The 24,974-nt window shown below is 42.7% G+C and overlaps 1 protein-coding gene across 21 annotated transcripts in view; it reads right to left on the bottom strand.

The window, feature by feature from the left end:
• HECW1 (HECT, C2 and WW domain containing E3 ubiquitin protein ligase 1) overlaps nt 1-24,974 on the bottom strand; it is a 451,523-nt gene that overhangs the window by 236,688 nt on the left and 189,861 nt on the right. For 20 of the 21 annotated variants that reach the window (XM_039525998.1, XM_039525991.1, XM_039525994.1 and 17 more), the window contains one exon: nt 782-889. The exons of the other annotated variant lie outside the window; for it this stretch is intronic. In XM_039525998.1, coding sequence (XP_039381932.1) covers nt 782-889 — 108 coding nt within the window. The remainder of the gene's footprint in view (nt 1-781; nt 890-24,974) is intronic. 21 annotated transcript variants of the gene reach the window in all.

Raw genomic sequence — 24,974 nt, 5'->3', positions numbered from 1 at the left:
CTGCTAGTGAAGGCAGGGGGCTGGACTTGATGACCTTTCAAGGTCCCTTTCAGTTCTAGGAGATTGGTATGTCTCCTTTATTACCTTTTTTAAACAATTTAAGATTAGGCCCACTGGGGTGTCTTTCACAACATGTTGATGTAAATCCTAACTGATGTAAATCCTAACTCATACTATATGATGTCAAGTGGACTTTAATGCTTAATTATATCAGCCTGAAAATAGTTTGAATCAGTCAATATCCACAGTATTCATGACCTAGTAGGCACCGTTGTTCACCGCTCCATAAAGCATTTTGGATCATCCTAATGTATAAATGCAGGAGTGGCCAAACTCTGGCTCGCGAGCCACATGCGTTTTTTTTACAGTTAAAGTGCAGCTTGTGGAGCTCCTCCCCTCCTCCCTCCCTGCATTCTCCACCTACCAGACTTGGTGCGGAAGCTTGGGACCTCTGCCTTGCAGCAGGGTGGTGGGGTAGGGGTTTCTGACCAGTGGGGAGAGGGGTCTTGGGGCTCCAGCTCGGCAGGGTGCACCTGCTGGGACTCGGGGCTTCAGCAGGAGCAGGTCAGAAGACCCGAGCCCCAGCAGGCGTGCCCTGGCTCTTCAACTTCTGAAGATTGTCATATGTGGCTTGGAGGGTCAGTATGTTTGGCCACCCCTGTATAAATATATCATGCTTGAAACTTCCTGAAGGACATACAGACCATGGGCACAGCCTAAAAAAGCTCACTCCTTTCCACATTCACTGAATTGTGCTGTAGTAGCAAGAAAAAGTACTTACGCTCTACGAAGTAAGAGCTGGCATCAATCTTCCAGATAATCTGACCACGGTGAGAGCCATTGACCCCACGGTTCTTGTAGTCCAAAAAGTTTTCAGACAAGACCTCATCTACACACAGAAAAAATGACCTCATTAGCTGACTGTCAGCACAGCACAGAAAGTGAAGAGAGAGGTCAAAGTATGTTTTACACTCCATAGGGTGTGCTATCTCTGATAGCTTGCCAGCACATGTAGATAAATTAGCTGTGTTATTTATTTATTATTTATATTTTATTTTTATTTATCCATTATTTATATTTCAAGCAAATACACCTATCCTTAAAACACTAGCTTTGTTTGGACATAATTTAAAATATACAATCATACAAAACTCTTAAAAATTACAACAGCTGACTCAACCTGGCTCAAACCATACCCAAGTTTAAAAAAAAAAAAATCAACCAGCTGAATGACAGAGAATGGGAACAAAAACAATACCCTAGCACTCATCCCTCCTCCCAAAACACGGAGAACAGATCTGTATAGGCATTTGCACCCACCACCATTATATCCAATAGGTGTGTAGGTGGTTCTTACAGCAAGCAGGGAAAGTTACATCTGAGTTAATTCAGAAGAAGGGATTTCAAAAACTGATGTCTCTCCCCAGATAGCACCCAGGTCCCTCCCATTTAAATCAAAGGATTGATAGCTAAGTGCTGTCCACTGCTTGTAATTATGGCTCATTGAAAGACATGTCATGTCCCAGACTATCAAGGTCATTTTAGAATAATGGTGTGTTTCTCAGTAATCTATTGCAGGTTACCTAAAACGCTGAGAGACTGAGGGCCATGTAGGCAACTTGATAGGACTCAGTGGGCCACATTTGGAACTTCCCAAGACTCTCAGGGCCACAACCCCTAACTCTGCAATATCCATTTACACTGATTTTAAAATTGAAAAATAACACACAGCCACAATATCTTGCATGTAGTTCTATTTCTATTAATTGATGAATAGAAATTGTTTGCCAGCTGAGTTCACTCTCAGTGAAAACCAGAAACTATGTACATACCTTTAGAGGGCAAAAACAAGCTTAGGTTCTGGCCTGTGTCAATCACTTGTGTCCAGGAACAAAGAGGCCAAAGTAAGGACAATGGATGGGCTGTGCTGCTTCCCCATGCCTTGGCCTAATTATTCAAACTTTTTGTGAATGAAATGAAATGAATTGTGAACTGTCTAAACATTTTTCCTAGTGGGAAGAAGAGTTCTCCATCAACAGGGACCAATGAATACCTTCCTGTATTTTTCTTTTCCAGCAACGAATAAGTAGCTTTAATTTTAATCTGAGTAAATTCTTAAATGTGTATTTTAATCAAGTGGCTCTTGCAGCTGAAGGTACTTATGTGGGTACTTAAATTTTACTTTGACAAAGGCTAAGTTGATTAATGGTGATGGTAAAAGCTGTGGGAAGATGAGCACCAATAAGGTTCTGGGTTCAAATTCAGAATATTAACTGAATGATCTCAGGCAAGCCATTTGATTTGCTATTGCCTGGGTCAACTCAGTTGAACAATGGAGTAAAGAGGAAGACGCCATGGAAAACTAGATATTGTGTCTGAGTTGAACTAAACTAAATACATACTGTAAATTATCAAATAAGGAGTAGACATTTGACAAGACCAGCTTATGTCATTATCAAGACAAGCTTCTAGTGACAGATCACTAGAAGTGTGCAACACTACCAGCTATTCAAGGGTCCGTCATGCAGCTGCTTCATTTGAAGAACTCCCCCAGTGACTTCAATGGTGGCTGTAGGATCTAGCCTCCCAAGTGAAGACCTAAGTGGTGAAGCAGCTGTAGACCTTGGACTAGTAAACATCACATGATGATTATATGAAGGTTACTCCTGAAGGCATTCTGTGCCAAAAATTCAAATTTCTGTTCACAATATTTTAAAATTCTGCAAATTTTATTTGTCAAATAAACGTGGCGGCTCCAGCATGGCATTGGGGAGCACAGGGCACTGGCTGCACAAAGATGGGAGTTCACTGTGCAGCTCCCCCTGGGACATGTACTCAGTGGCGAGGCCGCACCCAAACCTGACACAGTGCAAGGACCAGGCCTGCCCTAGAAACATGCCAGGGCCCTGTGTCAGGTGTGGGCAGGAAAGCTCAGCAAGGCGGGATCCAACTGTGGAGAAACTTAGTGTGGAGAGATCCAGGTGTGGGTTGAGAGGGTTCTGTGAGGGACAATCTGGGTGCAGATGGCTCAGTGGTGGATCCGAGTGTGGGGGGAATCTGGATGCACAGAGGCTTGTTGGGGGTTCTGGGTGTAATGGTAATGGGACTCTGCAGGAGGGTCCAGGTGAAGGTGGTTGGAGCTCAGCATGGGGGGCTTGGTTGTGAGGGGAGACAGAGCTCAGCAGGGGGGTCTGGGTGTGTGGGGGCTCAGTAGGAGGGTCCAGATGCTGGGGAAGTGGGGATCCAGGTGCAGCTGGTTGGGGCATGGTGGGGTGGGGATCTGGGTGTGAGTGGCTTATTTGGGTGGTCCAAGTGCAGGGGAGTGGGTCATTCTGAGCACGGGGGAGGTGAGGCTCAGCGGAAGGGTCTGGGTATGAGGGGGTATGGATACACAGGGAGTTGGATGGATGGGGGAGCAGCTCCCTGTAGAGGGATCCCTTTGCCTCCAGCTGAGGTGTGATGGGTGCAGGAAGCGGGAGGGAGGGGAGTTTGCAGAGCTTCCTGCAGTTGGGGGAGAAATATGAGGGTGGGTCTGACCCGGCCCCGGATGCCATGCAGGGGAAGAGGAAGTCCTGTCCTCCCCAGCCCATCTGGGACTAGAAGCTGAGCCTGGCGCAGGGTAGGAGCCTGCAGCCGGGTCTTCCCCAGTCCTGCTCCCTGCCCCACAGTGATTTACCTCTCTGCTGGCTGCCCTAAGACCAAAAACTTGCTGCTGAGGAGGGCTGCATGACTGCTTTTGTGGCTTCCCTTTGTTTCCCCATCAGAAAGTCATTTTTCTGTGGGGAAGCAAAGAAATCTGCAGGAGACATAAATTCTGTGCATGCACAGTTGCACAGAATTCCCCCAGGAGTAAAAGGTGGTCGAAACATCTTCTACAATTCTGTGACCACCAAACCAAGTTTCAAAAGTTCTTTGGTAAGGAAAACTCATCACCAAAAGAACAGATCTGTGGGCTGATCCTAGGGCAGAAGTGGGCAAATTACAGCCTGCGGGCCACATCCAGCCCATGGGACCCTACTGCCTGTCCCCTGAGCTCCTGGCCCAGGAGGAGGGTCCTATGGGCCCCAGCCCCCCCCCCACTGTCCTTCCTCCCCCACAGCCTCATCTCACTGTGCCGCCGGGCCTGACCCAGTGCTCTGTGCTGCACAGTGGCATGGCTGTAGTGCCACCAGCGCTCCAGGCAGCACGGTAAGGGGGCAGGGAGTTGGGCTGGGGAGGTGGATAGAGGTCGGGGCGATCAGAGGGTGGGGAACAGGGGGGTTGAACGGGGGGCAGAGATCCCGGGGGGCAGTCAGGAAGGAGGGGTGGGGTTGGATGGGGCAGCGGGGGGCACTCAGGGACAGGGAGAAGGGGTGGTTGGATGGGGCAGGAGTCCTTGGGGGGGCCATCAGGAGGTGAGAAGCGGGGGGGGATCAGATAGGGGGTGGCAGCCAGGCCATGCCTGGCTGTTTGGGGACAGCCCTCCATACAATTTTGGAAACCTAATGCAGCCCTCAAGCTAAAAATGTTGCCTGCCCCTGTCCTAGGGAGTGCTAAGTGCCTTCAGCTCCCAGTGAGAGTCAAGAGTGCTCACACCTTATAGGATTAGGTCCAAACATCATATATTTCTTTCACTGGAAATAAAGGAGTGAGAAAGAATAAAGATATATGATATATGGATATAAAAGTTCTAAAAAATGAACTTATTTGATAGGACTTAAGTCAGCATTCTAAAGGACAGAGCTGCTGCGGAACTCTAATATTAGATTGTTCACAGTAACTCAGAAAAAGCATATTAAGCTCCCACGACGCTATTAAACAGTACGTAAAGGGCAAAAATAAAGAAGATAAATATTATTTAAAACAAATCTACAAAGATTAAATTGAGATTAGACTTCTTTTAAATAGAAAGGAAAAGAAAGGCTACTTACCTGGCTCAGTGATTAGAGTTCTTTGAGATGTGTGGTCCCTAGCTATATTCCACTTGCGGTGCACATGTGTTCGAAGGGCCTGAGTCTGGAAGATTTTTCCTAGCAGTGTCTGTTGGTTTGCACCTGCACCCCTCTCTTCTTGTGCACCAAATCCAGGGCATAAAGGGTGGTGTGCAACAACCACCTCTCCAGTCCCCTTTCTGCCATGAATAGCACTAGGATAAGACTCCACTACACGGGGGAAGAAGGGCAGGAATACAGATAGGGACCGCACATCTTGAAGAACCCCAATTACTGTACAAGGGAAGTAACCTTTCTTTCTTTTTTGAGTGATGGTCCCTACTTGCATTCTACTCCAGGTGACTCTCAAGCAGTATTAATTGAGGATGAGGGTGGGAGGAACCATGCTATATGATAGGTTGAAGGACTGCTCTCCCAAAAAAATGTGTCTGCTGTAGAATCCTGAACCAAGGCATAATGTCTCACATAGATATGGATGGAGCCCTACACTGCCATTCTGCAACTGTGTAGGAGAGGGACATCTCAAAGCGAAACTGCTGATATAACCTGGGGACTAGTTGAATAGGGCCTCGTATCTTGAGGGGGAGGGGTTGCCATCAGCTCAAACATCAGGATGCAGCCCAGTATCCATTTGGACAGTCTTTCTGAGGACATAGCTCCCCCTCTCATGCATTTGGCAAAGGAAACAAAAAGTTTTGGGAGATTTTCTGAAGGATTTAATCCTCTATAGATAAGTTAAAGCTTGGCGGACATTCATAGAATGGGGCTTCCTGCCCTATCTGGCGGCATGGCGCTTCAGATAGAAGACAGGTAAGTGGTTCAGATGGAATTTCAAGATTACTTTTGGAATTAGTTTAGGATAAGGACCTTGTCCTTATGGAAGACCATGTAGGGTAGGTCTGCCATAAAGGTTCGCAGCTTACCTACTCTTCTAGGTGGGTGTCTGCAACCAGAAAGGCAAGCTTCATAGATAGATGAGCAAAAGAACATGAGGCTAAAGGTCTGAATGGGGGAATTAATGATGACAGGACTAGACTGAGGCCCCATATTGAGGCAGGTTTCAGCACCAGAGGAAAGGTTCTGACAAGTCTCTTCAGAAACCTTACTATGATCTGATGGGCAAAAACTGAATGGCTGTCCAGAAGAGAGTAAAAGACACTAATGGCTGCCAAGGACACCACACAAGGAGCTGAGAGATAATCCTGACATTTTCAGAGAGACAAGGTAATCAAGAATACTAGTATCAGAGGGGTAGCCGTGTTAGTCTGGATCTGTAAAAGCAGCAAAGAATCCTGTGGCACCTTATAGACTAACAGACGTTTTGCAGCATGAGCTTTCGTGGGTGAATACCCACTTCGTAGGATGCAAGAATACTAGGGATCTCAGAACCCCCTGGAGGTAGTCGACTATGCTCACACTATATAGGGACTCTTTTCCATTTTGCTGTGTAGCATTTTCTTTTGGAATCTTTTCTACTATTGCTAAGGATGGATTATATTGCTTCCGAGCATGACTTTTCTAGGTCTGTTGTCCATCTGTTGGATGGAGGAGAAAGAGGCCTCTATATCAATATGGGATACCATTGATAATGGTGGTCTGATTAAGTGAGTGGCAAACTGACCAGGGAATATTAGTGATTCCAGGTCCACATAGATAATAAAGTCCTTCAGCTCCATGAAGCTGTAGAGTGGACTGGACTTCTGTCTCTTCGTAGTGCTGGCTTCAGACAGGAATAGTTTTTGCTACCAAGATCTCCTTTTTACTGCGTGTCAGTACTGTTCCCTTCTTTCCCTCGTCAGTACTGAGGATGGTCCTGCCCCTTTGATCAGAGATGGTTTCAGGGCACTTTTGGTTCTCAGTGACAAGGAATTGGTACCATGCTCTTGAGAGCTCCTGACATAGTCATACTGCGATGTAGAGTCTCACCTGATTCAGAGGGTGTCAGAGACGAGCTCCTCTTTTTGTATGAGGATTTGGAGACAGATTTTTCCCATTTCTTACAACAGTGTTTGCGCTTACCCTCCTCACATCTGTTCTGTTTGGAAGAGTTTTTAACCCTGCTCTGTGTAGCTATGGAGACCACTGTGCTCAAAGGGGCCCTTCTCGGGGCCTCAGCCAGATGTAGAGGGGGGGTCTGCTGGGCCAAGATTGGACTGGGTTCTCACTGAGCAGTCCCTTAGGAATCTTCTAAATCTAAATTCACAGAATTGATGAGTTCAGTGAGGAAGGGGCCGGCACATATTGCAATTAGAACCTGGTACGAGCTTCCCTGAGGCAACAGAGACAGGCCACACAGATCTTGAATCCCAGGATCTTGGACATACGAGGCATCTCGTGCATGAGAGTGTCTTGTGGAGGGACTTCCAGAGCTCTAAAAATTGCTGAACTACCCTATCTAGAAACAGGCTTTAATAACTATTTGCGACTCTCTACAAATTTAGAACAAGAACACAAGCTAAAGCTGTGAACATTGAAGAGGTTCATCTCAGACCAGGGGCAGAAGAAAAGAACTGGAGAAGCAGTCAGTCCGTACTGCCCCTTATGCCCTCAGCATAGGGGGCGCAAGCACAGACCAACTGACATTGCTAGAGAAAAATCTTCTGGTCTCCAGCACATGGAGCTCATGCGCACCTCCCGTAGAATACATTACTCAAAGAACTAAACTTTTACCGAAAGGATAAAGCACAGGGCAGATGCCAGTGTTATTTCTTTGGTTTTATGCAAAAGAGTTCTGCAAGGAACAAGATAAGTGGGCTACCAACTGTAAACTCTTTGGTGACATTCCCTTGAGGGATTTACAAAGGAAATCCCTTTAAAGAGGTCATTAATGATTGCAATGGATATTCATAAAAGGCAATACCATCTACAGTACATTTTCCCTTTGCTGATTTGCTAATTACCCGTAATTATTTCATTAGCTCAGTTTCATGCACTGTATGGAAGTGGAGATTTTTCAATGTATTAAAATTTTACATTTCCATGGTACACCTGCAATTTCCCCAGTAAAAGTAGCATAATGTTCTCTGGGATTTTTTCCGTTCTTCATTTACAATTTCCATTTCTGACCCCTTTCACTATCCAAATTTATATTAGAAACAAAAACAACCCTCACCCCATCCCAAGGTGTACATTTTTGTAACGAGAAAGATAGAAAAAAATTTGATTAGGTGTGAGTATCAATCCTCCCCTTGTTCATGAATCATCTGAGTTATCTGAAACCTGAGCCTTCAACACTGCAGCACAGACATCTAGCACTAAACCTACAGGATGAATATTAGCTGGCAGCAAGAGCAGTTTCTTTTCCTAGAGAAGAGATGGGTTGCTGGGTCCGGGTGCTCGGTCAGGTGTGTGATCAGGATTCCAGCCTGGATCTCTCTTTCCCTCACCCCAGGAGCTGGGGAGCTATTGCCCCATGTGTTGCCTCCAGATGGGATATGTGTGCGTGTATTTGTGTGTGTGGAGGGGGGCTGGCCATTGGTGTCAGGGATTGTATGAAGGGCGCCTGGCCCAAATCTTTCTCTCTCCCCTCCCTGATGTTGGGGGAAGCTTCTGCTCCCCCTAGTGCCCCTGTGTGTGTGTGACTGGGGGAGGGAAAATGTGCCACTTGCCTCAGGAGGTCACAGGGAAGGGCGTCAGACCTGGCTTTCTCGTTTCCTTGCCCTAGCAGTTCCCTGCCATGCCCAGTGTAACTGCACTATTGCAGGAACCTGGCCTCAGAATGTTCAGTGATGTTGGCAGGCTGCCAAGAATGTCCAGAGGCTCTTAAATGAAAGAGGGGAAATGACAATTTTAAACACTTCGTATCTTAATCAGACTTGGCTGAAAAGCCACGAGGAAACAAAAAGAAAAGTAGTGATATCTCTGTAGCCTAAGGGGACTTCCCTTGCTGAATAGGAAAGGCCCACTGCAGATAATAGAGGTATGAGAGCTTCTCAAAGAAAATGTTGCATGAACTCTAATAGTAAGTGTTATCAAGCTAAATATAGGGTTCACTACCAACTCCCACTCTAGTGAAGTCGGGCAATGTGTGCTTGCATGTATGTGTATGTGTATGCATGTACAGTTTATAAACTATAGAAGTAGATGGAATACAATATATGATGGCATAGTAGGAAGGTTGTATTAACATGGGTTTAGACTGGTCAGATCAGCACTTATAAACTATGCAGATCATCCCAAACAAATGCCAATATAGTCTTTAACCACTCCACAGCATCATATATTTTGCATATGTCATGTATGTTACAGGGAAAAAATTCTTGGAATATTTTATCTCTAAGGGTGTAAAACAATGTGCCTTGCTACCATGAGTTTATCTGTACAGAGCAAGAGATAGATAAAAATAACTAATAAAGGTAAAACAAGTCCATTATGACCTCAAATGGCTCTTCTAGAGGTGCAAATGTCATGGCTTTAAAATCCAGTATCTTGGGGCTTTTCAAAATCTAAATGTAAGCACTGTGTGTCCCTTTGTGAAAAAGATGGATAATTTTCCCCCATTCAAGGAGATACCTCATTTTTAGCCCAGTAGAAAAGGAGATACTGAATTTTAAAGGCACACAATATTTATGTCTAGAAAAGCAGTTACTAATCCAGAACGAAATCTTGCCCACTCTTGGCTTCATGCAGGGGTAATTTTGGGGGCTGGGGGAACAGAGGAGAAAATATTTCCTAGCAGAGAAATATTTGTGGAGGTGAAATATATTTTTAAGAAGATTATTTGTGCAAGGGAAAACAAATCCCACTACTTTATCTTTCTATTGAGCAACCTTCTGAATAAGTGAAATGACCTTAAAGCACACAACATATTTTACCTCTCCAAGGTAAATGGTGAAATACTTCAATTTAGCTCCATGTAAAATACATAGCAGAGTTAAAGCTTCTGCCTTTCATGTATTTTAACCAGGTGCTAATGGCTTTTGACATTTTTCCAATAAAACATCACAATGCACTTCTTTTTCCTTTAAAAAAATCGAGACTATAGCTTAACCTAACTTCTCTCACTCTATGAAGGAGATATCTTCTGGACTTCTGGCTGAGTACTTTTCAGGTGCATAGATGTTTCTCTGCTGGTCATTCAGCAGAGCTGCATAGGCCTTAGCATCAGCAAAAGACAGAGGTATTTGTCTAAGAGGGAGGTAGAAAAGCATCAAAAAAACCACATCACATTGTGAGTAAAGGGCTGGAGATAGTCTCTATCTAGCCTATTTGGGGCAGGTGTAGCAATGGACAATCATAATTGTCTTGCCTAAAGGAATGGGATATAACTCCAACTTTTAAAAGTAATCCACAAGTAGGCAACCAAGTGTTAGTGCTCTACACCCCCATGATCAAATTCCTGATCTTGGTCTCTTCTTCTCCATGCCAACAGGGTTTTGGGGGTGCTGCAGAGGCAAAATGTGAAGCCATATGGAGATGGGGATGCTTTCTGTTGCTCAGTTACTCAGGAGTGCCTTCTATAGCCAGCTGGCCTTAGCAAGATCTGAAGGAAGTCTCCTTAACACCTCCTCAACTAGGAAGATAGCAACCTTCATACAAAGCCTTCATCACGTGGGGCTCTGATCAACATTTGAAGGTGCCCCCTGCCTCCTACCCACACATACATTCCTCTGCCAAAATATTGTTTAACTTCTTAAGAGCATCGTGTTTCTTTATATACTCATAATACAACAACATTTCATGTGACAAAAATCTTATTAGCTTCTTTTTAGTTAGACTAGGCTCAAGATTTTAAAAGTGGCAAATATCTTTGGGCATCTTAATTTTTGGGTAACCAACTTGACACACCATAAATGGATCTCATTTTCAAAAAGTGCTGACCACCCACTCTGGAAATCAGGCTTCTTTGTGATGTCTTAAATCAAGAATCCAAAATCACTTGCCAATTCTGAAAATCTTGGTCTACATCACCTGAAACACGCTGTACCCAATTTGGGAATTTACAGTGGCTTTCTATCCTGTTTCTGAAAGAAAGAAATAAGTGTTGAAACTATGGCTTGCCAAACTAGTACAACCATCAACTTTTAGAGAGCTAACAGAAATGTAGAGCATGCTTTTTACTTTGGTGAGTGTGCATGTATGGGATTCCTTGATGCATGAAAAGAGCACCTCTCAAGATGTTCTAAGAGTTAATTAACACTTCCAAGTGGGTAAAAGTCAAATCATAACTTTTTCTTTTCCCCTGCAGACTATTAATTTGGATTTCTTTGAATCTATCAGGAAAATGATAGAACAATCAAGTCAACCTTCTAGATGGCCTGGAAAACATTCTGAATCTCCTTAACGGAACTTGTAATGTTCAGTCAAACTTCTTGCAAGTGACAATTTGGCATCAAGACAGTATAGGCATGTATTTTAATTGACAATGAGTAAAGATAGCTATCTCTGACTTGTTGTGATTGAAAATGGAAGCCAAGCAAAGGTTCTCCTATTCTGGGGAAGGAAATGTAATTGAAAAGTCATACAGTGAAATCCTGAACCCATTGAAATCAGTGGCACAATTCCCATTGACTTCAATGGGGCTAAGGTTTAGCCCATATTGTGCAGTTCTAAAAGCAGGTCCAGACAGAAACACTATATTTGAAAAGCCTTATCCCAAATCTGAGTGGCCATGAAGGTCTCTTTCAATGGAGGAGGAGGATATAAATGAAAGATCCTTTTTAGTTATAGTTGGGCTTTCATTATGGCTTCATGTCAGCATATCACCAGTCTGTGCTTTAGTTTCACCCCCCAAAGCTATCATTTTTAAAGGTTGTAAATTATGAGAAAAAAGCATGAAAAATTGCAGTGATCTCAAAGTGCATTACAAGATATATATACAGACATAGCTACTGAAACAGCTACCTCTTCAGTGAAAGGCAACAACCAGCTGACAAAAATCAGGCAACAGTGGAATTAGGGGAAATTTTGAGCAATGACACCCAGCAAAAAGGTCCTGTAAAAAGTGCCATGGGAACTTCACAGGCTGTGGACAGTCTACAATAAAGAGGCAAAACCTTAGTATTTTATTCTTCCTCAAAAGTCCCAAACAGTATAAACAACAGGATATTCAATTTGTCTTTCTTGGAATGACTCAGACAATACAGAAAAAAGTTACAAATACCTGTAATTTAACACCCTTTTCAGTCAGTGTGGTTTTAGTTAAGAGGAAATAAAAGAAAACATGGGTTGTCTTGCTGAGAAATCACCCACCCTTCCATAGAATAATGAGCTAAACAAACAAAATTTAGGAATAGAATAGGCTGCAAGGTTGCACTGATTCCCAATGACACAAATTGAACACAAACTCCCTGGCAAAATATTTTCTGAACTCCATACACCAGTCAAAACTTATATTCTACATTAGCTTGATTCATCATTTGATGTACACCGCCTATTTTGTGAAAACGTAAGGTCACCACTATATAAGTAGAGGCTCCATTTTATGTTTTGATCCCTTATGAATAAAAAATGCTGCATTACAGAAATTACAGTAGACCTAATGGTATTTATTTGAACAAATTTGCTTTAGCTTGAATTTTAAAAGTTCTTTGGCCATTATGTACATCTGTGTTATAATTACATATGAATAGAGCTAGCAGAATGCTATTAAAGATCTTTTCTGCGAAAATTGGCCTAGCAGTAGTTAAACTATTTTGCAATTTGCATAGTAAGCTGTAGCAAAAAAACAAAACAAAACACAAAAACAAAAACACCCTACAAAGTAAGAACTACCAACGAAATAAAATTACATTTTGCGAGAAATACAAATGTACAGTGCATGGAAGCTTCCTAAATCCAATATTTCTTCTATTAGGACTATATTTAGCAGCATCCTAAGTAAAGCGTAACATTAAGAGGACAGCTTGTACATTTCAGGAGGGCAGTCGGTTGGGAACTATATGGGGAATATGTCTGTTTTTAGCCATCAGTGCCCTTTTGCAGACCATTAGTGTAGAAAAAAAAATAGCTCCTAGACATCTGCACATATTTCAAAAAAACTCTACAAGAACGGTGAATGGTATTTTTTAACAAAGGAGCTACTAATAAGTAATGCAAGTGGAAAAATGATACTTATTTGTTGAATAATAATACAAATAAACAAATGAACATATAAAACATATATCCAAAGGAGTAGAGCAACATAAGGAATATTTCTGAATATCAATATTACTGTTTACCAATTTTCTTCTCTTTTTTGTCAGCTGTCCAAACAGTCCTACACCTATTATAATAACAGTAAATGCAGGTCTTTCCATCGACTTAACTAAGCACTGGATCAGGCAGTAACATGGATCAAATCTTTTCTATATTAATGTGTTTGTAAATTTCTGCTATTACCTATGTAACACTTTTGGTAGGAGAAGTGCTTACATGATACCTATCTTGCAATAATTGTTTCACTACTTTAAAAATACAAATTTTATTATATTTTTTCCAACTCACAATGTCTGCTGCAGAGAAACACTGTAATTCCAAAAGGACACTGAAGAGGAGGTTACTCACCTGTGCAGTAACTGACATCCTTTGAGATGAGTGTCCCTGTGGGTGCTCCACTCCAGGTGCTGGTGTGTCCCTGCGCATTCGCTTGGAAATTTGTACAGCAGTACCCACACGGGCCGCGCATGCGCAGTGCCTACCTTACACGCTGTTGGTGCTTTAATGGAGTGTGTGCGGCAGTTACTCCTCAGTTCCTTCTCTATAATGGAGACTACTCCAGACTCTGAAGTGGAGGGGAGGAGAGTGGGTAGTGGAGCACCCACAGGGACACTCATCTCAAAGAATATCAGTTACTGCACAGGTGAGTAACCTCTTCTTCTTCAAGAGAGAGAGAGATGTCCCTGTGGGTGCTACACTCCGGGTGACTGAAAAGCAGTATCTCTAGGATGGTAGGGACTTTGGATCTAGTAAGAAAGCTGTAGACAGCCTGGCTCGAGCCATTTCGAGTGTCAGTGAAGGGACCCTGAGTGTTTGGCAAAGGTATGTTCTGAAGCTCAGGTGGCAGCCTTGCAGATGTCTATGAGGGGAACACTACATACGAATGCAACAGATGTTGAGATGGATCTGGCAGAGTGTGCTTTAATAGAAGTTGAAGGATGTGTCTTCTGTAGTTGGTAGCATAAATGGATGCAGTCTGATATCCAATTGGATATTCTCTGGCTAGACATTGATTTGCCCTTAGATCGCTCTGTGATTGAGATAAAAAGTTTAGGGGTTTAGTCCTATCCAAATAAAAGGACAATGCTCTGCACACATCATTCAAAAGAGTTTGCATGCGGTTTAGGAAAGATGGTTGGTAGATGGTTCATTAAAGGTGGAAGGATGAATGTACCTTGGGGAGAAATTTGGGATGTGTTTGGAGAGTGACTTTATCCTTAAAAAAAGATAGTGTAAGGTGGGTCAGCCATGAGAGCTCCAAGTTTTCCTATGCATTTGGCAGATGTAATTGCCACTAAGAACGGAGCTTTCATTGATAGGTGTAGTAGAGAGTAGGATGCTAGCAGTTCAAATGGCTTTTGTGTCAAACATATAAGGACCAAGTGGAGGTCCCATGGTTGAGTAGGTGGTCTGATGTCTGGGTACAGGGTTTGGATGCCTTTGAGGAATCTTTTGGTGATAGGGTGGGCGAAGATAGTGGTGTCGCCGATCTTTCTGGTAAAATGCTGTGTTTGCTGCCAGATGTACCTTTTTGGAGCTGAAAGAGAGCCCAGATTGTTTGAGCTCCAGAAGGTAGTCCAGTATGATTGGAAGAGGTGCAGAAGAAGGAGCGGTTTGTCTGGGGTGTGGGGTGCTGTTGAGAGGTGAAAGGATAGAACCCTGCATTGGTAGTGGTTTATTCCCAGAATAAATCTGAGAAAGTGTCTGTGGGCAGGGTGTATAGTTACATGAAAATAAGCATCCTGCAGGTCAAGACCTGAAAACCAATCTCCCTGCTCCAGCGCTGGAATAGTGGTTATTAGGGCAACCATTTTGAATTTTTGCTTTTTCATGAACTTATTGAGTCACCTGAGGTCGAGAATGGGTTGCCATCCCCCACTTTTCTTTTCCGTCAAAAAACAGTGGGAATAAAAACCCTTTCCTCTATGCTGATTGATACCTTTTCCACTGCTCCTATTTACAGAAGATGTTTAACTCTTGGTGGAGCAAGTGGTCATGAGAGGGATCCCTGAAGAGGGACGGAGAGGGGGTGGGTGGGAGATATGGACAGGAAATGGATGGTATAAGCCTGATCGGATAACCTCTAGAGCCCATCTGCCCATAGTGGTGTCTCGCCAGTGGTCGTAAAATGGGAGCAAACGGTGACCAAGGGGTTGAGTAATTAGTGTGAGTGCTGGAGTGTGTGGGAAGTCTTCTGTGGCCTCAACCAAGGCTTCAAGTCTGCTTGTTAGGTGGGGGGCAGCGGCACTGAGGCCTAGGTCTCTGGCGTTGATGCTGTTGCTGATCATATGGCCATTGTTGTTGAATGTATATCAATGCGGGAAATGGTAAGGCTGATACCTATATTGTCTCCTTCTATAGGCCATGTATGCATGCCAAGAGACTGCAGGGGAGCCCTGGAATCCTTCATGGTTTGCAGCACCTCACTGGTCTTTGCTGCAAATAATTTCTCACCATCGAAGGGGAGATCCTCCATAGTGTTCTGTATCTCACGAGGAAAAGAGGAAGAGTTGAACCATGAAGCCCAGCACATAACAACGGCTGTTGCAGTGGATCTGGCTGCAGTGTCCACAGCATCAAGGGCAGCCTGGAGTTAGTATTTGTCCTTCAGATACCACTGCCTTGAATTGTTGTTCCTTTTCTTCTGGAATATCGTTAATAAATTCCATGGATTTCCCATAATTTTTATGGTCATATTTGGTTAGGAGGGCAGCATAGTTTGCCACCCTGAATTGCAGTATGGAGGATGCATAAACCTTTTGGCCAAATACATCCATTCTTTTACTGTCACTGTCAGAAGGAGTGGACCAGAAATGCTGTTGTTTGTTTCTTTGGTTCGCTGCTTCCACTATCAGCATTTGGTGCTGGATGTGTCAAAAGAAACTGAGCCTTTGGAGGGGACATAATATTTCCCATCTGCCCTCTTGCAGGTTGGGGTTATAGTGGCTGGAGTTTACCAGATATTTTTGGCCAGGTCCATGATAACTCCGTTGATCAGGAGGGCAATCTTGGAGGAGGCCACAGATTGCAAGGTATCTGTCAGTTCATGTTGAGTGTCTGACACCTCCTCCATAGTGATCTTGAGTTCGCTAGTCACCCTTTTAAATAGGTCTTGAAAGCAGGTGAAATCATCTGCTGTTGTCAGTGGTGGCAGCATAATAGCCTCATCAGGTGAGGAAGATAGGTTATTGTTATTTGGACAGGTATCTTCTTGTGTGCTCCACTACAGGTTCCTCCTGTACCAACAACACAGAGGTGTGTGAGGGTTGAGGAGGAGATTTGGTGTCACCTCTCTATGGGCTGTGTCAACTGGTGTGATGTCTCCTGTAGGACTCCCCAGGGTTCCAATAATGCCATTGTTTGGGAAGGACATAGGTGGTCCCATCCAAGGGTGCCCATACCAAGGTGACAAGTCCCTGGCATATAAGGATCTTGATCTTATTGGTCCAGCATTAGTAGGTGTGTCAATTGGGAAGGAGTGGTGTGGTGAAAAAACTCCCTCCACTTCATCATCCTCACCACTAGAAAAGTAAGAGAGGAGAGGGGATAATTGTCAGTATGGTGCCAACGTTCTCAGTGAGAGATCTGTACCCAGTAAAGGAGAATCTGGGGTTGGCGAAAAAGCAAATCCCCAATGTTGATGGCGCTGATGGGTATTGCACCGAGTGCAGCGACAGGACTGCAGGGTCGGTTGGTGCCGATTGGTGTGGCACTGTGCGTATCGCCAGAGGTGGTTGAGAAGTCAGTGCCGCAGCTGAATTAGCGGTCATGTGTGGCACAGACAAGGATGCCTGAAGTGGCACCGAGTCCTTTGCGGTGCTGGGCGGTGCTGTGAAAGAAGAAGAAAACTTCAAGCCATTAGCCTCAGCACCAGAGTGGGGCATATCAGTGGCAGCCAGAGTACGAGCGGCACCGGAGATGCCCGGAGCATCATATGTGCTGAGCCGCGGTGCGGACGGCACAGAATAAACAGACCTGCTCGGGGAGAGTTTGGAAACAGTCTGGTCCCTGTGAGGTGACAAAGCTGGCCGTTTTTTTGTGGATTTTTTGTCCTTGTTGTACCGAGGAGGGCTCTGTCCCAAGGAGAACTCATGTCCTGGATCAGAGGTGGGGTCTGAGGGACTTTTCCATCAAAATTAACTTGAGCCTCAGGTCTCTGTCCTTTCATGCCCTGGCTTTGAGCTTGCTACAATGGGCACATTTTTTGGGGACATGAGAGTCCCCCAAACAGCGGACACATTGAGGATGGCCATCAGAGATGGGGATGGCCTCTCTTCGCGTAGTGCATCTCTTAAAGCCTGGGGAGCCAGGCATCATGCAAAGTCATTAACTAACCATGAGGGAAAAATGGTAGGAAAAATAATTTTTTTGCAGGGGAGGGGAAAGGAAGGGTCAAAGAAATAAAACTTATCTGACTAAAATACTATACTAATAACTAACTAACTATGCCAAAGTGAAAAAAAAATTTAAGCGGGACCGCTGAGCTGGGGATGGTAGAGTAGGAACTGAGGAGTCATGGCCACGCATGTGCTGTTAAGGCACCAGCAGCGCATGAGGCAGGCTCTGGGCATGCGCTGCCCGTGCGGGTACTGCTGTACAAATCTCCGAGTGAAGGAACAGGGACTCGCCAGCACCTGGAGTGGAGCACCCACAAGGACTTCTCTCTCGAAGAACATATTCTCAGGCCAAATTACAATGCTGGTATTTACAGTAAGCTTCTGTCCTCTCAAAGATTATTACAGGGAAGTGTTTTGAAGAACTAAGGCTTGATTCTACAAGCACTCTGTCCTCAATCCAGTAAAGATTTAAGTATATGTTTAACTTTGAGCATGAGTAGCCCCATTTATGCCACTTAGATAGCAGAGAAAAGGGAGGTTAGAGGAGAGGGAAGAAACACATAAAGGAAAAAGGTAGGAGAAAAGAGAGACAATAAAATGAGTGGAATGGAGAGGATAAAGACTGGAGAAAAGTCGAAGAGGAGAGGAAAACTTGTGGGAGGGGAATTGGAGAAAACAGAGCCAGCATGATTACAGCAATTCTTGGCCACCTCACAGGGGTTCTATTTTAAGAAAAGCTGATATAGGCAATGGAAAGAGCAGGAGTGATAGAGTTGGAGCCTGAATCACCTGATCCAGGAAAACCAGCAAACAAAAAATCCAAGGGACCATGATGGTGATTCTTCAGACTGAGTATGTCACAACCTACAGCAAATTCTGTTTTTCCTTTGAAACCTTTATCCTCTTATTCTGAATCAGCTGCAGTGCCACTGCCCACCCATGGTTTCTTTTTACAGTGAAGCCTAAGCAGCCCCCAGACATCCCTGCCTCAGCTACAGGTTCATACTGAAAATACTGTCAGCTCTAAAGCTCTTGCATTTCCAAAATTGCCTTTACTGAAATGGTAGATGTAATATGCCTGGTTTTTAGTAGACCATTTGCTAAAAATTTTAAGTGTCTCTCAATATCTTATTCCAAACATAGCTAAAATCACCCTGGATAATGAACATTTAACTGAAAACTGGAAGGAATGCAGGCACAGAGCAATGTTTTTTTTGTAGGAGATATACCACTCTCCTAGAACTGGAAGGGACCTTGAAAGGTCATGGAGTCCAGCCCCCTGCCTTCACTAGCAGGACCAATTTTTGCCCCAGATCTCTAAGTGGCCCGCACAAGGATTGAACTCACAACCCTGGGTTTAGCAGGCCAATGCTCAAACCACTGAGCTATCCCTCCCCACCTACACAACAATGTATTGAATTTTGGAGGGGGCAATGTACAGTGGGGTACCACAGAGATCAAATGGATCAAAGGCCTGATCCAAAGCCACTGCAGTCAATGAGAGTCTTTCTATTGATTATAATAGACTTTGGATCAGACCTTAAAAGGAGGCAATAGCATACTATTGAAATTTGCTGAGAATGCTAAAAGGGGAGGAGATGCAAACATCACATAGGACAAAGATATAATATATAAAGGAACACAAAGATTTTAAATATGGGCAAGAAATAAGATTCAGCTGGGTAAAAATGCTTACGAAAATAGCCAGGGGGAAATAATGTGAAACATATATACTCGATGGCAAGAAGAAAACTAAGATGTAGCAATGCTGAAAGATATATACCACAGGGGAAGTGGGTTTTTTTTACCCTCGAAAGCTTATGCCCAAATAAATCTGTTAGTCTTTAAGGTGCCACTGGACTCCTCATTGTTTTTTTAGGGGTGACAGTGGACAGCAAATTAGTCAGGAGTTTGCAATGTGATACAGCAGCAGAAAATGGTTGAGTTAACAGAGGCATCAAAACACAAGGCATCTTTATAGAGCCCAGTGTGAGTGTATTTGGAATATTTCATTCAGTTCTGGGCACCTCACCACTGCAAATCATAAGAAACTGGAAGGTGTTCAGTGAACAAAAGCAATTTGGGGGCCAGAGGGATTAACTGATAAGGAAAAATTAAGAAAGCTCAATGTATATGCAACAACTCATGTGTGTGGGAAAGACATTACTAGTCTAAGAATAACTAAAAGGTGCAAACACTGAGGTGGGAAAGGAATTATTTGGTTTGGTTTAGGAGTAATGGGATGAAATGGAGAAAGGGAACTTAAAGGCTGCATAACAGAAAAAATACATAGGCTGTTTGACAACCTGTGTGAAATGGATTTGTTTTCTTAAGCCCTGATCCTGCAAAGAATTATGCACATGCTTAATTTTACTCACTGTGAGTAGTCCCACTGAAGTCAATGGGCTACTCACAATGTATACTGTTAAGCATGGCCATGGTCCATCTTCCAGTTCACAGGTCTCTCCAGTTGATTGAATTATCAGCAAATCACTGGGTGAGTGATTGTTACGTATACAATATTGGCCTCAGTATCTATTTTGGGGCACTTATCTGGTTGGCTCCCTTCACCGTAGTAGCTGAGCACCTCTCAATCTTTAATATATTTACCCTTACAACATCCCTGTGAAGTGGGGATCCATTGGCTTCATAGAAAAGACTGCAGCCAGAGTACCACCTGCCTGCTTTGTTTCCTTCTTTTGGTTATTGGGGTGACTGTTGCATTGGACCTGGAAAATCTGTTTGCCCCACACACCGTCAAAGAGATTCACAGTGTCTGGAATATTATTTCATGGGAAAACATACTCTTAAAAGGGACATATTTGGATACCTGGCAATGTTTTTTCTACCATGTACATAAACTACAGGAGAAAAAAGCTAGCAGCCAAAAACTCCTCCACATTGGTTGCAGTCTTTCAGTGCATTATCCATTTATGATGTAATGCTAGTCGTAATATTAATAATACTTAGCAAATTACAAACATTAGCTAATTAGCTCCCTTAATATTAGTTAATTAATCCTCTTCAAGGTAGATATTGTGATTAGTCTTATTTTACAGATCGTAAAATTGAGGGCATGTCCACACTTAAAATGCTGCAGCTGTGATTCCGTAGCACTTCAGTGTAGACATTACCTATGTAGGTACTACCTCCCTGATAGGAAGTAGTTAGGTCAATGCAAGAATTCTGCCATCAACCTAGCTCTGTCTCCAGCAGGGGTTAAGTTGGTATAGCTACATCTCTCAATGGTGTAGATATTTCACATCCCAGGGGAGATATAGCTGTACCGATGTAAGTTCCTAGTGTAGATCAGCCCTGAGGCACAGAGGTTAAATGGCTACACCAAGGACACAGATTAAGCCAATATCAGAGGTGGGAATTAAATTTAGGAATTTGTGGTTCTCAATCCTAAATGCAGGTCACTAGATCACACAAATAATTCTCTTCTTTGCTGTTGGTAGTACAGTGCTTGGGTTACATCATCTGCCTGCGCACGCTGCATGTATGGAAAAACTATTGTACAAATAGGGTTTGATCCAATGCCCATTTTTAAGTTAATTAAAGTGTTTTTCCATTGACTTCAATAGGCTTAATATCAGGCCTTCTGAATATCAAATTAATCTGAAAAATGTAAAAATGTGTATTAATCAAAATCTTTAAAAAATGAGGTATGTCTGACTGAAGCAAGAATTGCCTTTTGGGGAGAAATAAAATCAAAGACAAGAGCAGAGGGAAAAAAATCATAAATTTTTAAGCTAAATTTCAACTACTAATTAGGTCAAGAATCTTTTTATATACATATAAACTTGAAAAGAAAAGAAAATATGGACAGGAAATTGGACCGGAAAGTGTTTGTGCATAAAGAACTTTTATTAAATAACTTTTAAAATGTTTTGTTTTCCCTAAAGAAATTGCTGAAAGAAGAAAGTCTATTGTCTATTGGTATGTACAAAACAATATTAGCTCCAAAAGGATCCACTGACTAATAACAGTATTTATTGGCACCAGGCCAAAATTTTCTTTCCAAGTCTAGTTTAGGCACTTCTTATGAGCCATAGCAGATACTGATATGATGAGAGCAGTGAAATATAATAGCGACTGAAATGTAACTGCAGTAATTAGAAGATAGTTCTTTATCTATACACAGCTGCCAGAAGTCCATATTAATTCTAAGAGGCTCTGTACCATAACATATACTAACAGTAAATGAGGTGAAGGAGGAAGAGAAAACCATCAGATAAGTAACTGCAAATATTCCACCTGTTGCAAGACTTCCACTAAAACACATTTTTATTTATATAAGAAATACCAATACGTAAATCTTAGCTATTCAGACAAATGACATTTGTATTGGGTTCACATAAAAAGAGTAAATATTTTGCTGTTAGCTTTTCTGCTAAGAAAACTTCATCAGCCCCTGATATTTTAAACATCAAGTGAGTTGTGTAATCAGGGTAGTTATTCTCACTTTTGAGTATTTACATGTGTTTTTGACTGAGGACATATTTTTGGAGGATTGTGTTTATTAGAAATGTTATAGTTCTCCTGAGAAGTGACAAACAGATACATTAGGAAAACTGTTACACCACTGTTACACATAGCTAGCAATTTATTTTACGGCTGATACCTAATGCTAAAAATGAATGAACTAAGGACCATATGAAGCAAGTCTTGGGGGAAGTTACAATGCTTCAAGACCAAGCTTAACAACACCACAAAACTCTGATTTCCATAGGCAGAATATCTTTTATATTCTTCAGAGGGCACATTCTTGGGTCAGAGGAATCCACATGTTCTTGTTGCCCAGCTATTGCCAATCACAAAGCAGATTGGATAAACAAGGTCTATATTTTAACAGACTCTATATTCATGTTTTCTCTCAAACTGATGAACTTTGCTAATGCTCTTCTATCACACACTTTTACAAAATCAGATGTTGATTGTGGGGATGTATTAACTTCTCCACTCTGTTATCACTGGAATCCATGTAGCTTTTTTAACAGGTATACCCAATAGTATTATTGGATACTAATTATATGACCATCATTTTCTTAACTTATTCTGTACAACCTCTCCTCATGGATGACAATCCCTTCTCGTAGAAGGAGATTAACTCTGCTATCAGTCCTAAACTTATCTTTTACCAGTTTTAGATAAAGATGAGCTCCCAATTTGCCATCAGCAAGTAAGGCGGTGGGGCGGGGGAGGAGAGCACCAACCCCCCCACCCCTTCTGTAAAAGCAGAGGAAGCACTCCTACTTCTCTCCTGGGCTTCAGTAAGCAACATTCTTCCTGAATTTCCCCACATCCTTGGTATGGTGACAGCCCCCCCCTCTCTTGTTTCAATCTACTTTAACCACTGAATAGACATATGCCTTCACGAAAACATCCCGGGGTCTCATTCTCTAAATACTTGTCCACTATGATCTAGTCCTTTTCGCTCTTCTCTCTTCTTGAAATCTTCTTCATCAGAATATATCTTCTACTCACCAGATATGCCTTGTTCCCAAATGCTGTGCCCTTTCAAGGTTTGGCCTATCTTTATTTAGAAGTTTGTGGTTTATCAGATATCTCCAAAATTTCTCTGTGATTGTTGCTGGTGGGGAAAAGACATTTTCCTTATACATTTCACACCAGGACCCAACAAGAACATATAGGGATATTTCCTAATTTATTAAAATGAATATTATTGTAAACTCTGGGGCAGGGATTGTTTTTGTGTTCTGTCTTTGTACAGTGCCTATCACAATAGGCTTCTCATCCATGACTAGGGCTCCAAGGTGCCACAGTAACACAAACAGTAAATAATAATACTAATGCTGCTGGACCAAGCTTTATTAAAAAAAACAACAATAAAATACCACAACACTGCACAATCCCCATGGAGCACAAACAGTTTCTCAGTTATCTCATGCATCAACACAATATTAAACTATATACATGTTTAAAACTTTCAGCTTTATTCCCATGAATTCAAATGAAAAAGAATCTCAGGATATAACACCACCCCCTAGCTCAACACACAACCACATTAACTGACCATTTCTGGTTATGATCATCAACATGGAAATGGTTAACAATGTTGTCATTTAAGTGGTGATAATAGGCTTCAAGGCTAATCCCCTATCGAGTTGACTGGGGAAGCACACAGTTTTTTTGGTATTCTTGTTCCAGTCTGGCTGGCAACTCAAAAACCCAGCCATGTATCATTTTACATTTTGAAGGTTACCTTCATATCCAGAAGGGCCAGGACACTTTCTTCTTAAATAGATATGTAGATTCTAGAAAGTTTCGAACAAATCCAGGAAAAAACCTATTCCACAAGAATCCATGGATTTTCCCTTCCCATGGATTAACTGTGTAACAAGTTAATTTGTAATTTACTGGCTACTACAAGGGTAATTGTCAGGTTGCTGTACCAGAAAAATGTACCATTCTATGTTTCATATTCAAAGTATACAAGAACACATTCCCAGCACTATTGTACTATGTACACAGAATCTCTGGGTTTTAGGGTTTTATATTGCTGTCCATCACTGCAGTATCTGAGCACCTTCCATGTAAAGTGAACAGCAATAGCACAGTTCCTGGCAAGCTTCAGGGAGTCTCTGGCACATTTCCCGTTTTGGGATGAAAACTCTGCTTGGGGTAGGTTTTGATATTCTGGTGATTACTACTTTTCAACTTATTTTGACCAGGAATGGGAGGTTGGAGACAGAACAGTAGTTGAAGTTCAAGGTTGACTGATAGCTGCTTGAGCCCTGGACAAACTATTGCATTTTTTCAAGGAGTCTGGTAGGTGTGCTCTGAAGGAGCCACTGACCATTTCCATTAGTACTGGCATCCAGCATGGATCTGTTAAAACTGGTTGTGGCTGTAATATTTTCTGAGCTTTTTGACCTTTTGAATGTGTGACGGGGCCAAACTCAGTCAGGGGTGGTGAGATGGATAATGCAATCTGGTCACGGGTATAATTTACTTTCCCAACTAGGTCCATATATATTCGTTTGATTTTAACAGTGAGGTACACTGACAGCTCTTCACAGTGGTTGACACTAGGGTCCAGTGTCGGGGCTATGGAATCTGGGTTGATTAGCCAGTGTACTATGTTAAACAGCTCTGCTGGCCAGGATTCTGCTGTATTAAATACAGAGTAGACAGCCTCTTGTGCTGTAGTGGCATGATCCTGTTAGAGTTCTGTCACACTGTCTGGAGGCATTCACAGTTGTGAGCCACTCCAGACAGCGTGACACTGAAGCAGAGATCCCCAGGGGTTACCCCTGCGTTCACCCTGAAAGATACTTTGAATTGACAGATCACTACAACTCTGTCACTCTTAGGATTCAGATGATCACTCATTTGTGTGTATATGTTTGCTTGCTTTAACCTGTAAATAACTCATTTCTTTTTTCTAGTTAATAAACCTTTAGGTAGTTTATTACAGGATTGGCTACATGTCTTGTCTTTGATATGAGATCTAGGTTACCAATTGATCTGGGGTTAGTGACTGGTCTTTTGGGACTGGAAGCAACCTGCATGTGGTGTGATTTTTGGTGTAAGTGACCATTTG

This window comes from Mauremys reevesii, linkage group 2 (genome assembly GCF_016161935.1).
Source record: "Mauremys reevesii isolate NIE-2019 linkage group 2, ASM1616193v1, whole genome shotgun sequence".
Taxonomy (NCBI): Eukaryota; Metazoa; Chordata; order Testudines; family Geoemydidae; genus Mauremys; species Mauremys reevesii.
This window is presented reverse-complemented; position numbering and strand designations above follow the sequence as displayed.